Consider the following 13,727-nt stretch of genomic DNA (forward strand, 5'->3'; position numbering starts at 1 on the left):
AGAGCCTGCTGCCTGAGAATGTATGAATTCACTGGCTGCCAGTGTTTCCTCCATCCGTGGGACTCCAATATTCCTTTTCTTATTTTATGGATCGAATGTGAGATAGTATCAAGCCTTTTACGTGTTTTCTCATGACTAATGACCAAAATATGTACTGAAATAATAAAACTGGTACTGTTCAATTTCCTTTTTAAATTCAATCTCAATATAAGTGGGAGTGCCCGTGTATGGTGGTGAAATCCAGCTCATTATAAAATTCTGTTTTCTGGAGAAGAGAAACTAGAAATCCTTGCAGACTGAAAAAACCATGTGGGTGAAGGGTCTGTGGGGACATTCAGGTTGAAGAAACGAGTCGAAAAAACAGTAATGTTTTTGTCTTGTTTGTCTGGCAAAGAGTGGTGAAAAGTCAACGCCAAGCATCCTGGGTAGTATTGCCTAGATCTCTACACGCTATGTGCAGCCACACTTCTGGATTCTTTCAAGCACGTGAGTTACATGTACCCACGTACCCACTGCTGCCTGCATTTACCTTCATACAGCATCTGCCTGTTTACATCTACTCCCCAGCAGATGGTCACTCCCTCAGGACAGGCGTGTCTTTTGATCTTGCATCCCCCAACATTTCTGAGCCACGATAAGTTGTTCAATAAATGTACTTTTGAACAAGAAACGTTGAACTCCTTCAGCTGATACTGAAAATACTTGGAAAAGGCCATATAGTTTCAATATGTGACACGAGTCAAGTCCATACATACAGCATGCTGACTAAATTAAGTATTACTTGTAAGCATACTAACTCAGAGTGTGGTTCACAGACCAGTAGCATGACGTCACATGGGAGCTTTATAAATATGGAATCTTGGTCCCCGTGGCAGACCACCTCAATCAGATCTGCCTTATACCAAGATGCCCAGATGACTTATGCACAGTGAAGTATGAGAAGCCTTTACTTAGCATATATGACCAGTACGATGCCTGAAGAAGTGATGGTGTCCATTGTGGACAAGAACCAAGGCCACGGCAAGATGAAAACTACAGAGGTCAGCTTGAGAAACTTTTAGAGCTCTCTCAGGACAGAGGCACAGGTGGGAAACTCACTTATACCAGTTCCTTTGGAACTTTCTCGATACTCTTCACGCTTTTTCCTGTTTAAAGACACAGCTGCTCTTAATAATTGTCTTTTCTCCTTGGTGCAAAGATAGTATTTATCGCCAGCATGCTGACATTTGCAGGAGTTTTGGCTTTCTCCACTGCAAGTGTGGATGATTGAAAGGATATTGCTGACACCTGAATAAGAAATCCAATGACTCCAAGCTATGTAAATTTAATTATTTCCTTTAATTTTTTTTTTCAGGAATCTCTTTTTATTTTCCTCAGCTTTGGAGAAGTCCCAGCAATTTTCATTTAAAAGAAATACAAGTCAGCAGTGGTTCACTGAACAGGCTGACACGCAATTTCATAGGGGGAGAGGAGCTGTGTCTTTAATCTAATTTGTGCTCTCAATTCCCAGCTAATGTATCTAGGGATCCTGATGTATGCATTTACAAGGAGACATCTGTAATGCAGAGTCCAACTCTCTGCAATTCTCTGAAACATGGGTAAAAAATTAGTCTGGGTTCTTGTAGCTGCCCTCCAACACAATAAATCTTGATATACTCACAGATGTAGAAATATTCCCGGCCTGGCCTGAATTCAAATCCTAGAGAAAAGGGTGTGAAGAGCTGGAATTTTTCAGAGAACTTCAGTGGTCCATTTGGAGAGTGAGGCCGGTTACATTCCCATCTCTTGAACCCCTTGGAAGTATGGTCGCAGGCACTGTAGCCATCAAAGTTCACCATGTAGAGGACATAACGCTCAGTCTTATCTTCTGGGACCGAGTCCTCATAGTGAGGGCAGAAAACATCCAGGTAGTCATTGATACAGACGTCAATGTGGTAGTCACCCCTCTGGAATCTGTTGGAAGAAGAAGAGAAAGATGAGATTATTCATAAGGAAAAGACTTTCTGCTTGGAATCAGTGGTGGAATAACTTTAATCATGCTGGTGCTAAGAGATTTATTATAATAAGTTTTTATTGCAGCCCATTATGATTCAGGATATGTTTCTATTCCAAATACAAGCAACAACAATTTTACAGAGGAATTCTATTACGTTTGTTTCAAAACATGCTGAAAATGGAACTCTTCACATTCATCTTAAGTAGTTAAGATACTGACTTGCTGTTTTCCTTTCATTCTTAAAATCACATATACTGAAGCAAAGTTTTGATATTTCAAAATAGCGTTTCATTTGATGAGTGTTTTTGAATGAATGAATAAGTCATTTAAAGAACAAATGAATGACTGAATTGGTTTTGCTATAATTGCTACCATTCTCAATTTTCTATGCAAATGTAGAGAACTAGAGTTATCAAACTGAGAGAATTAGGACCATAAAATTTAAAGGTTGGAAAGAAAAGTCCTAGGACACTTCCCCATTAGAGGGAAATAAAAATCTAAGGCATAATGTCAAAGCAGTGAGTGACTGAGCTCGACCAGGAATGGTGACTTCAGGTCCTAATCAGCTGTTTCCATTAGTGAATCTGCTTACGTCACAAACTCATTTCAGCTGATCTCTTTTGATGCCCCATCCCTTTCTATATTAAGAAAATGAAAACCAGCTAAATCAAATCATCTTCCTCCCCTTCCCCTCCATTTCTTTTAACTTTATAGGTTGTGTCCTAGGGCTGGACTGACGACACAGATGAACACAGCAAACCCAGGACCACTTCCATCCTGAAATAGTTAAAATAACACACACACACACACACACACACACGCACCTCACCTTACACACTGCACTGTTTCAACTCTTACCTTACAAAAATTTTGCTTATTTGTGTTAACTAATACGTCTTTCCTGATTGGATGAAGAGATTTCTCAGGAACTAATGATGTGTGAAACAGGAATTGTTACGTATACTGCTTTCTAAAGTCAGCACAGAAAAGTCTACAAAACCCCTCTGTTTTTAGCTAGTGAGGAAATTCTCTGAGGCCTTAGAAGATTCATCATAAAACTATGTTACTGCTGAAAGACAAGCTGAAAGACAAGCACCCATCAAGCCATGTAGTCTTCAAGTCAGATGGTCTCAGTGTAAACATGTCAGTGAGCTGGTCTACTCCATTTTTGGACACGCCTACATTTTAGCCAGTTTCCTCGTATATGGAGCATCAATTTGCTTCTGTGTAATTTCTATCCAGTGATCCTACTCCCACTGCCTGACATCGCCAAGAACAAATCTAATTCCTCTTCTACCAGGCACTCCATAAAACATTTGGACGTGTCAACTAGGTCTCTGTATCTTCCTTTCTCACTACGTGAAAATCCTGACTTGTTTGGTTATTTCTGTTCCCAGGCTCCTCACATTCTAGTTTCTCAACTCTCCTTATGCTCTCTAGTTTCCCATTGTCCCCTTAAAATGTAGCCCCCAAACACAACAGACACCTCCGACAGGCTGTTTTGACCAGCATTCAGCCCAGGAGATATATTACCACCTTCACTCTGGATACTACACATTCATTGAAGAAGCTGAGATTCCTTTCTAAAATGCAACGTGATCAAAGTGGACACTACTCATTTTAGTGAGTAGACCTCAATTTAAGGACTGGATTGCTGCTGGTAGGGTGGGGGAGTCATAAACCGTCTGACCCTCAGTTTCCTCATATGTGAACTGGAACAATCATGAGAATCTGCCTCGCTAACCTCACACAACTGCTTCAAGTCTCCGATGATGAAACATCTAAAAAGCACCATGTGAATGTGCAGCACTATTATCAATATATTAAAGCATATTAAAATCGATAACTAACACAATACTAACTCCTAAGCAACATCAGTAAATGTATATGACAACACCAACGATAATCCCCGTGTCCCTTTTTAAAAATAATATAAAAATCCTACATTCTGTCCTCACATATCAAATGATCCACAGAAACTTCCATTTGATCAATGCTTTTGAAAAGCAGCATGCTGATTTATACGAGGAGAATAAGGAAAGATGATCAGATCACTTTTTCTGTTAGAGGGTCTCAAAATGCGTAAACATTTAAAAAAAAAACCCACTTGGAAGTATTTATTTCTTTATATTTACAATGATCACGGAACTAGGTTTACTCTTTCTTCATTACTGGCAGACGATGATTTGTCAAGATGCAAGGAAAGCCTGTGTTGCTTTTAAAAGATTTCTGAACATCAAGGTAACATCACTGCCAAAGTACAAAGAAAAGACACTGCCACGTTCAGATAAAAGGGTGCTGGGATATGAATCATCAGCACTCAAAGTAGCCTGACAGTTCTGGCTGAGAGCCAGGCAAGAAATGCAGCAGGAGGCAATGCCCAGATGCACTTTATATTATTATATTATTATTATAGATTTTAGAGACATTCAAGGGGGAAGTTTTTCCTTCCCCCAAGTGTCACTCATTTGAGCTTCTACTGGCACTTGACACTGCTTAAAAGTGTAGGAAAAAAAAAATTAAAACTGCCACTGTCCAGACTCATTTGTTTATTGCTTTATTCTACAAATTGTCATGACTTTTTTGATGCCCTGAGTTTACTTTCCCTTTTCCGACTTTTCTCCCCGTTAATGCTGCTTAAGTTTCAATAAAACAAGCCATGAAATTGAAGACACATTTCATACTGGGTTGACCTTTTCCCTTTCTGATGACATTATACTCTGTGTGGGGTGTTCAATGAGTCACTGTGAAGCCTATCTTGAGTATGTGATCACCCCAGCGGTTAGTAGTTCTACCCCTTTATCCACATGACAAAGATGATGAGTCACCATAGAATCAACTTATGCTTCTGTTTCACATCTTCAATTTGTATAAATTAGTTTAATAATGTAATTTCCCCCCCCAAATGGACAATATAAATATAAAAACATCAATAAACAAAAACTCATAAAAGGCATTTCTATAATATACCCAAGTACGATCCAAAGAAAAGTTTAGGGTTAGATAGGGAAAGATATTACCCCAAATCATGCTCTTTGGCTACAAAGTAGTACTGCACCATTCTTTTTGGGCCTTACTGTGAAAAGGCACATATGTATAGCTAATATAATTGTTTATTATGTTATATTCATTGTCTCGATTTAATCTCCATCATAAATCCTAAAGAACACTATACTATTGGTACTCCCGCTTAAAAATGAGGATACTGAGACCGAGAAGTTAAGCAATGTGCTCAATGTCATCCAACTAGTAAAACATGGAGGCAGAAGTCAAGCCCAAGCATTGAGACCTCACTCAGAACTGAAGTTCTTTATTATTCTACTTCCAGAGAGAGTAAATTGCTCAAGTTCTTAGGTCAACCCTTTATTCCCCCAGAAAGGCAGTTCTAATTCTTGATGGGGTTTCAGTTCTCTCCTTCATTCACTGATGCAACAAACACTTGCTGCATCCAGGATATGCTGTGTTATGGCTTTACATGTGTTGTCATATGAAATTCTTATTAGGTAGTTACAATTAGTTTTATTTGAACAATGAGGAAATGACACTCAGGTTGTTATCCTCTTAGATCATTTTTCCCCCCCACAGGAAATAAGCAGCAGAGTTAGGATTTCAACCCATATCTTATCTGGCCCTGAAGTAAATTCTCTTTCCTGCTAAACGCAATGGTTCCAAAGTTTTACCAGTTGTTGTAATTCCCCTGACCTGAAGGAGCTCTTTTAAGGGTTTTGGTGCCATTGGGTTCCCTTATGTTTACATTGATCTTCTAGGGAAGTCTGCTGCAAGGTGTGCTGGCCCTGCTCCCTCCCCACTCCATTGGTCCCAAACTCCTAAACTGAAGGGTGTGTCAGCATCCAGAATACATCTCAGGTCGCAGGGTTAGCTCCTGACCTGTGTATACCAGTCTGTTCTTTGATAGAAGAAAGTGTTATTAAGCTCAGTAGCTGCTGACATAAAGGCATCTTTCTTCCCCCCATCAGGAAACAGCTTTCATGAGCTTTAGTTCCTATTAAAAGAGCAAATTCAAACCTAGGAAGAATGATTCCACATGACAATATTTACAAATGTCATGGGCGGCACGGCCGCCACTTTAAACGCACTGATAAATTTCTTGGAAATTTTCTTGTAAAGGTCTCCCCTTTATTCCTTTTCTTTAATTCCATCCACTCTATCTGTGGTGCTCTTCCTCTCTGAAATCATTGCATATTATGAGGCGTAAGAATTTCTGGCTCCACACCAACAAGCCAGCAATAATTACAATACAATCTCTACTAAATTATCACAGTGGCTTACAATGTAAAAGCATGCACCGCTACCACACTTAGAAAAGTGATTGCGTTTGAATAATATGATTACTGCCCTGTGTTCTCATAATACAAAAGTCTCAAATACCAGGAAACATCTTGTATGCATAGAAAGACAGCCCTTGTTCGCCACTGAGTTGCACTGCTACAGGGCCAGTGTTCCACTTAACATACAATATATATATACCCTGTTGTGGCAAGAATACATTATATACATTTGCCAAAATTGGACAGTAGGCTGGTTAAGAATCAATGTCATTTATATGTGTGTGTATATATATATATATATATATATATATATATATGTATGTATATATGTCACGTATATATGTCACATATATATGTGATATATGTCATATGTGACATATATATATAATGAAAGGGTCATTCTAGTTAATTAAAAGAAGGAAAATTCAGTATGGCAACTAGTTCTTTTTTTATCAACTCAATTACTAAACACGAGTTATGCACTTTATGGTAGGTCTTGATGTCCCAGAAGCTGCCTGAAAGGTTGGATATAAAAAGCACATTTCACAGCTATTGATAGCAAAAGTAACAACTGAAGTTGGGATTTCAACTAGAAGGTCTATTTGCAGACATGTGTGTCTTAGTTTGTCTTCAGTGTTTATCTTCAGTGTTTACCTGATGACATGCCACAGCTAACCGTAGTTTTGTTTTGTTTTTTTAATTTTTTTAACGTTTATTTATTTTTGAGACAGAGAGAGACAGAGCATGAATGGGGGAGGTCAGAGAGAGAGAGAGACACAGAATCTGAAACAGGCTCCAGGCTCTGAGCAGTCAGCACAGAGCCCGACGCGGGGCTCGAACTCACGGACAGCGAGATCGTGACCTGAGCCAAAGTCGGCCGCTTAACCAACTCAGCCACCCAGGCGCCCCATCCGTAGTTTTGATTATACCTTTAGCACTATTGTTAATATCCCTCTCCTTATTTAACTCGTCTACAGAGAGTGATTCATGACTTGGACTCAAACGAAATAAAGACACAGATAAGGAACAGTCAACAATTTGCTTTTTCATTTAAGTTATCAACAGTGCCCCAGCTTTGTCCCCAGACAGGGACCAAACATTGCTTCCTGACCAGAGTCAGCAAGAACCATGAAGACTTCCCTCGTTCTAACCAAAGAATTCATCTGCAGACTGAAAGAAGCGCCATCTAGTACTTGAATACTCTGGTCCTTTACCAACTTCAAATGGAAGGCCTCCACTTACTCTGACACGGTCCTTGGTTCCTCTCCACTCTGGTAAGTAGATGTGCCCCTAGCTTTCTTTCTCAGTGGATGGTTCCTCTTGCCATTGACCTTACGTCCTCCTCTGCCCCATATGCTCGTGTACGGTGGATACTGACAGCTGGGAGGGCTAACCGCGAAGGGCACGTGGGCAGCGCCCCGGGTTTCGGGCTGCAAAGGAGCAGCACGGTAACCATCCTTCTTTGAGCTCCTCTTTAGCCCCTTTCCCCTGCGGTGTGCCTCCTCTCCCTCCTTCCTCATCTGCTAAAGCCAAGATGCATTTCATTTTAGTAACTGGAAAAGGAAGGGTATGGTGCATATTTAAAACATTCTAAATTGGCCTTTAGCATATGTTGCTGGCACAGCAGAGAGCCTGCTTCCAGGGAAATATGTACTGAGGTATTTTATCAAGCAGCTCCTGAGTGAAGTTTCTTCACTCCATAAATATAGAAACAGCATTTCTGAAAGGAGACAGAGTAGTTATTAGAGGTTAGGAAGCTGTGAGACACTTTTATCCCCCTTTCATGTAGTGTTTTAAAGGATTCAGTAATGAAAATGTTATTTCTCATGAACTGGATAGTTGATTATTACATTTTAAATGCATTTTAATCTGTCAAAGGGGTGATTGTCTTAATGTTCCTATTTGAACAGAACTACAATGTCACTTCTTTAATTACAAGGCAACTTAATGTATTACATTCTGAAATTGAAATGTAAAAGAAGGATATGATTTATGGTCAAAGATTAAGGAAATTTATCAGCTTAGGGTTCCTCCCAAATTTTGAACTAAATCTAGAGTGAATATATCTTGGCAGCACGGTCTTTTGACTCTACTCTTATTGATTTAAAGGCTAATTTCAGAGTAAGATGTCTCTTCTTAACCAGAAGAATTTCTCATTTGTCCTGGAAGTCCTAATGGGCCCTCGACAGACATGGGGTTTGGTTTATAAACACGTTTCGTGAGGAGATGGGCAGGATGGCAGTCTCTGTCGCAAACATGTCTCTCCTTGTCTCCTTCTGTTATTCTCTCAGCACAGAATGCAAGCCTTATGGCTTTCATATCCTGAGTCTGAAGATGCTCTTTTTGTTTTGTTTTGTTTTCCTGCAGAGGTTAGAGCATGAAATACAAACAGCAAATCAAACTTAGGGTAGATGAATAATAGCACCTGGGGGCTGAAGCAAGATTTGCTTTGCTGGTTTTTAATGTCTTCTTTCTCTCACGGGCTGAAACATGTCTGTCATCCACATGCATTGGTAACTGACCTTCATTTTTGGCTCTGAGACGGAGTCCTGCACAGTTTCACCACTACCAGGCCAGCTGCTAAGGCTCAATGAAGTAAGTATGAATGAGGTTTGATGACCAAAACACATTTCAGGCAGTCCAATCCACTCTTCCAGGCTCTAGAACATACCAATCCCAACTAAAATTCCCAGAGAAGTGGAGATTTACAGGCTAAAAAATATTCAAGGATGAATTTCAGAAACGTTTCTTACTTATTTTTGCAGTTAAAGCACTGTATGCCATAACACATACACTTTTATCCAACGGAGCACAAGGTACTGACATAACAGAACCCGGCGCTGGTGTTCTATCTATCCATTAACATCAATTCCAATAAAGTTCTTATGCATGCATGTTTTGGTAATTATAAATTCCGCAGCATAAGAGCTTTGCCTTGAATTCAGTAACTGCTGGTGATGGGAATAAGATGTAATTTGCGTGGCCAGATATTTGGAATTCATTAGTGCTTTAGTACAGTAACCTGTCACCTTTTTTCTTTCCAAGTGTGTACGTGGGCGTACATGTGCTTTAACAGCAAGCGGTTTAAAAATTTCACAAAACCTCTACTAGCTTTTGTTTGTTGCTTTTCTGCTACAAGTCACATCAGTCTGAATGACTTTTTACAATCGGTATCTCCCAAGAGTAACACCTGTTTCAAGTACAAGGCCCACAAAATCTTCTCTCCTCCAGTGTTTTAACTCATTTGGAGTTTGTTTTATTAGCTTGACTGAGGAGCTCCAAAGGAAACAAAGCATTAAATTGGCAGAGCCTAAATAAGACTTGCCTTCAAGAAGGGACTGGGAGCTTTGGGTGACAGTCTAATTGCTTCTAAGCCCCCAGAGCGGCCTCACGCATGGAGTAAGAATGTGTCAACATCAACAGGCTAAGTCAGCCAAAGAATTAACCAGGCAGAATCCCACACACCCAACACACTGCAGATCACTAAAATGGCTTTCCAAAAGGGAGTAAAATAAAATAAAGAATCACAGTGTATGTCCTAACAGAGGTCATTTCCACAAAGCAAAACAGGCTCTTTCTTGACTCCTGCTGGTCTGGGGCTTCCTGACAAAGCTGCCCTTCGTGCCCTAAGTTATCCAGAGTTTTACATCATGCCAAGCGCACAGAAGAGAGCACCTGCCACATAAACACGGGTCCAAAAGCAGATGCAGGAAATCAGTGAACAGGTTATCCAGCCGCTGTCCTAGGAGAACAGGATTAAACAAACTGATTCTGTTCAGGGGATGCAGGAGTCAATCAAACAAATAAGCCACCTGCCCAACTGCTTACATACAGGTAGCCCCTTTGTATCTTACGGGGATGGAGTTACCCAGTGGAATTTCAGGCTACTCCCAGTTTTAAGAGTAATTAACACTAATTAACAATAACCAAAGAGCTATAATAAATGTCATTTCTGTTAACCAATTCAAATAATGGTTTAGTGGTTCTTAAGTCCTGATATGCGAACAGTGAAATAAATATTTGTCTTCTGTCTTGATCATAACTTACGGGACATTTTACCATCAAAATCTAAAATCTGGCCCTGACTTTTCAAAAATTCAGGGTGGGGGACCCAAGACCTCTGTGGCAAGGAATTAATCTCTCTTATAAATTTATTGTTAGACAAACAAAAAACAAGCCAGTAAGAAAGAAAGGAAATAACACCTTCTTCTATGTTTGATCTGCACACTGCAAGAGGAGGCATATATTTGGTAATACTAGGGCAAAACACTAATAATAATAGTGTTTCATATAAAGCTTTAGGATGCAAAGCAAACATTGTTGCTGGTCCTATGCAAATTGGCATGGGAGAAGCAGTTACTTTCATTTGGTTGGTTATAACCCTGTGAGCAAGTGGATACAAATCTGGAACCAGAGAAGAGCCTAAGGTAAGAGAACAGAGATCTGGAGGTGAGCCATTAGAGGTGAGGTGGTGGGCATGGTCATGAAAGGTCGTGAAGTCACTGAAGCTCAATACATAGATTTAGAAGGAAACTGGGTCCATGCTGAGAGCAAATCGCTGTAACAGAAATAATGATCATTACTGTATTTTTATACAGACCTTTTTTTAGAGAGAGAGCTCCTTGGAGATAGTGCTGGTGTTTCATCATCTCTGTACCCCCGGCACATAGCACAGTGTTTGCACATGGCAGTGACTTGACACATGTCCAAAGAAGGAAACTGTATCAGAAGGATATTTCAGGGAATGCTTAAGAAAAGAACTGGGTAAAGTGCCCCATACTCTCCTTCTGTGTCCTGGGTCCCAGTACTAAATTCTGAGAAGAGCTACGTAATATTATACGCAAGGGTCAAGATCAGAAAACAAAATAATGGCCGGCTGCAAAAAGGAAAATTATAATCAGGACCGCGGTTCAAGCAATGCTAGAAAATTATGCCCAGCCGAGTAGACAACTTAAGCACCTAAGGCAGAATGAAAGTTTCTCTCTTGTCATTAAGTCCTCTATTCAATTACCATTTATCGGGGTAATTAAACACTGGAAAGTGATGCCAGGCTAATTGTTAGATTATGATAATTACATGTCTTTGCTATGCTACAGCTGATCAAAATAAGATGTGGTCCCGTGCACTTAGCTGCTCTGTAATCGTCAGACTTTCGTAGAGCGCTAGGCCATTTATTACTAATTCATTACAAATCAGGCGGAGAAGCTTATTATTTGTAATGCTTCTTTTTTCCCCCCACACACAGTCTCCTGAACAAGACTCCCAAAAGGTTAAGCACAAACTGTCGCCTCTCATTGGCCCATTTCCATCCCAATTACACAGCTGAGCAGCATTAGGTGCCTCTATTTGAGAGGGTTCATCAGACTGCTTCACAAAATCCTGCAACCGCCTATCACATTGGCAGCAACAGCCAAGGCTCCCTTTCAGCCTCCGCCAACCACTGTTCTGCTCTGAGCTGTGTCCCAGCAACCACGAGCTAGCAGTCCAGAGGGTCTGTTGCTTCTGAGGCTCCCTTCTGCTCAGGTCAGGCCTAGACCAGGCTGGGATGTGTCCAGGGTTTGCTCCAGTTAGCAGGAGTCATGGGGGGTACAGATGGTGCCCCTCCTACCAGAACATCTGGTCTCTGCCACTCAAGCCAGGGTCAGGAGAGGAAAGCAGCTTTCTCAGGAACTCACCAGAGTCACCTCAAAGCTGCCAAATAGTGACTCAAATCCTTGTCAGGGAAGACTAGGACCAATCCATTATCTTGGGCTTTTCTGGGAGTTAGTAATCTGTTCTTTCATCCCTCTACTAAATACTCCAGGTCCCTGTTGGCAGGTGGGAAGGCAAATGGGACCTGAGATTCTTCATTTGGCTTTATCCTGGGACTTCCCAACTCTCCCCTGCAATCATCGGAATGAGTTCACATGCGCCACTGCTAGGTGGAGGAGGTGCAGAGTGTCAGGTTAAAAGTTCAGTAACTGGTACAAAGTTCAAGCCATGGTATGCTCCTCAATTTCAGGATTTCCCCCCCATCGGGTGCCCTACCCTGATTCATATGTTGAAGTTGCAACCTCCGATGTGAGCCCGTGTTTGGAGATAGGGCCTTTATGGAGGCAATCAAAGTTAAATGAGGCCATAAGGGTGGGGCCTTGACCCAACAGGATTAGCATCCTTCTAAAATGAGTGCCCCCTGACCCCTGCCTCTGCAAGCTATGAACAGTGCTCTTACCAGAAACTGACCTGCTGGGCCTCGACCTGGGATTCCAGCCTCCAGAACCACGAGAATAAATTTCTGTTGTTCAAGTCAGCAAGTTTCTGGTATTCTGTCATGGCAGCCTGAGCAAACTTATACAGGTAAAGTTTAATTAATGGAAGGGTTTGGGGTGGGATGGTACTGAATTACAACAAAAAAACCCAAAACACTGATGAAGAACAAGGTAACAATAGCTGGGAAGGAAGGGCGTCGGGGAGGGGAGGGGGGGGAAGGGAGCCAATGCCGGCAGCCCCACGGTACCCTGCACACAGGAGACACTCAATATCCATTTGCTGTTCCAAGCAAATGGCCGGTCTGAGGGGAGAAGGCACCTCATTTTCTTAAGCAAGGATAGTTTCACCTCTGAAATTAACTCACGGCACCATGAAAACGACTGTATTATCACCCAGCAACTGTGTTATCTCACTGTTTCAGCAAGGCTTTCACCCAAAGATAGAATGAAGGGTGTTACAGAAAAGTCACAGACTCTATTTTACCCTTCCTAGACCCTGGAAATTAAAACAGAATATGCCACCGCCTTTCAAAAATCCTGTTAAGTGCATTCTGGGGACAACACCAACCACGAGGTACCTTTGTTAACACCAGAATACATAAAACTGTCATTTTATGCACACATTTACTGGTGGCCTGTGGCTTAAGACTGGGGAGCCTAGGAACAAAGGTACTTTGGTTCATCACATAAAAATGGTTTTGCACTACTTAGTATTATTATTTCCTCCCACACTCATTAAAAGGATATTCATTCATACAGCTGGATCCTCTATTTACTTTTATAGCCTGGACCACAGAAAGATATATGCAAGAATAATGCAATCATAAAAAATAAGAAACTAATTGCTCTATCCCAAGGAAACATAAAGGGGAGAAAGAAATAAACAATTCACCATTTATTTCTGAGAAATAAATCTAAGCACTTTAGGGGATTCTCAAGTGCCATAATATCTCTACCTACTTAAATGCTTGTCTATCTCCGTGGCAGAGAATAGAGTTGTTGCCTTTCCCCTTCCCCTTTCATTTTAATAAGCTCCCTTTTAAAATGTCTACCTTGGAAGAGAACTACAGTTCAAAGCCAATGCACATGACCCTCCTCTTGAACTTTCAGAATGTTTGGTCCTGCTACAAGCTCTGAATCAGCCGCTTGCAGGGACTGTGAGGTTTCAGAGGGATGGTTAATGCCAAGACACAA

At 41.0% G+C, this 13,727-nt stretch overlaps 1 protein-coding gene across 1 annotated transcript in view; it reads right to left on the reverse strand.

Annotated features, from left to right (window-relative positions):
* Positions 1-13,727, reverse strand: part of EFNA5 (ephrin A5) — a 274,067-nt gene that overhangs the window by 46,222 nt on the left and 214,118 nt on the right. Inside the window, exon 2 of the mRNA XM_049648608.1 lies at positions 1,661-1,953. Within this exon, the coding sequence (XP_049504565.1) occupies positions 1,661-1,953 (293 nt within the window). The remainder of the gene's footprint in view (positions 1-1,660; positions 1,954-13,727) is intronic.

The sequence above is a fragment of the Panthera uncia genome (assembly GCF_023721935.1).
Source record: "Panthera uncia isolate 11264 chromosome A1 unlocalized genomic scaffold, Puncia_PCG_1.0 HiC_scaffold_17, whole genome shotgun sequence".
NCBI classification, from domain to species: domain Eukaryota; kingdom Metazoa; phylum Chordata; class Mammalia; order Carnivora; family Felidae; genus Panthera; species Panthera uncia.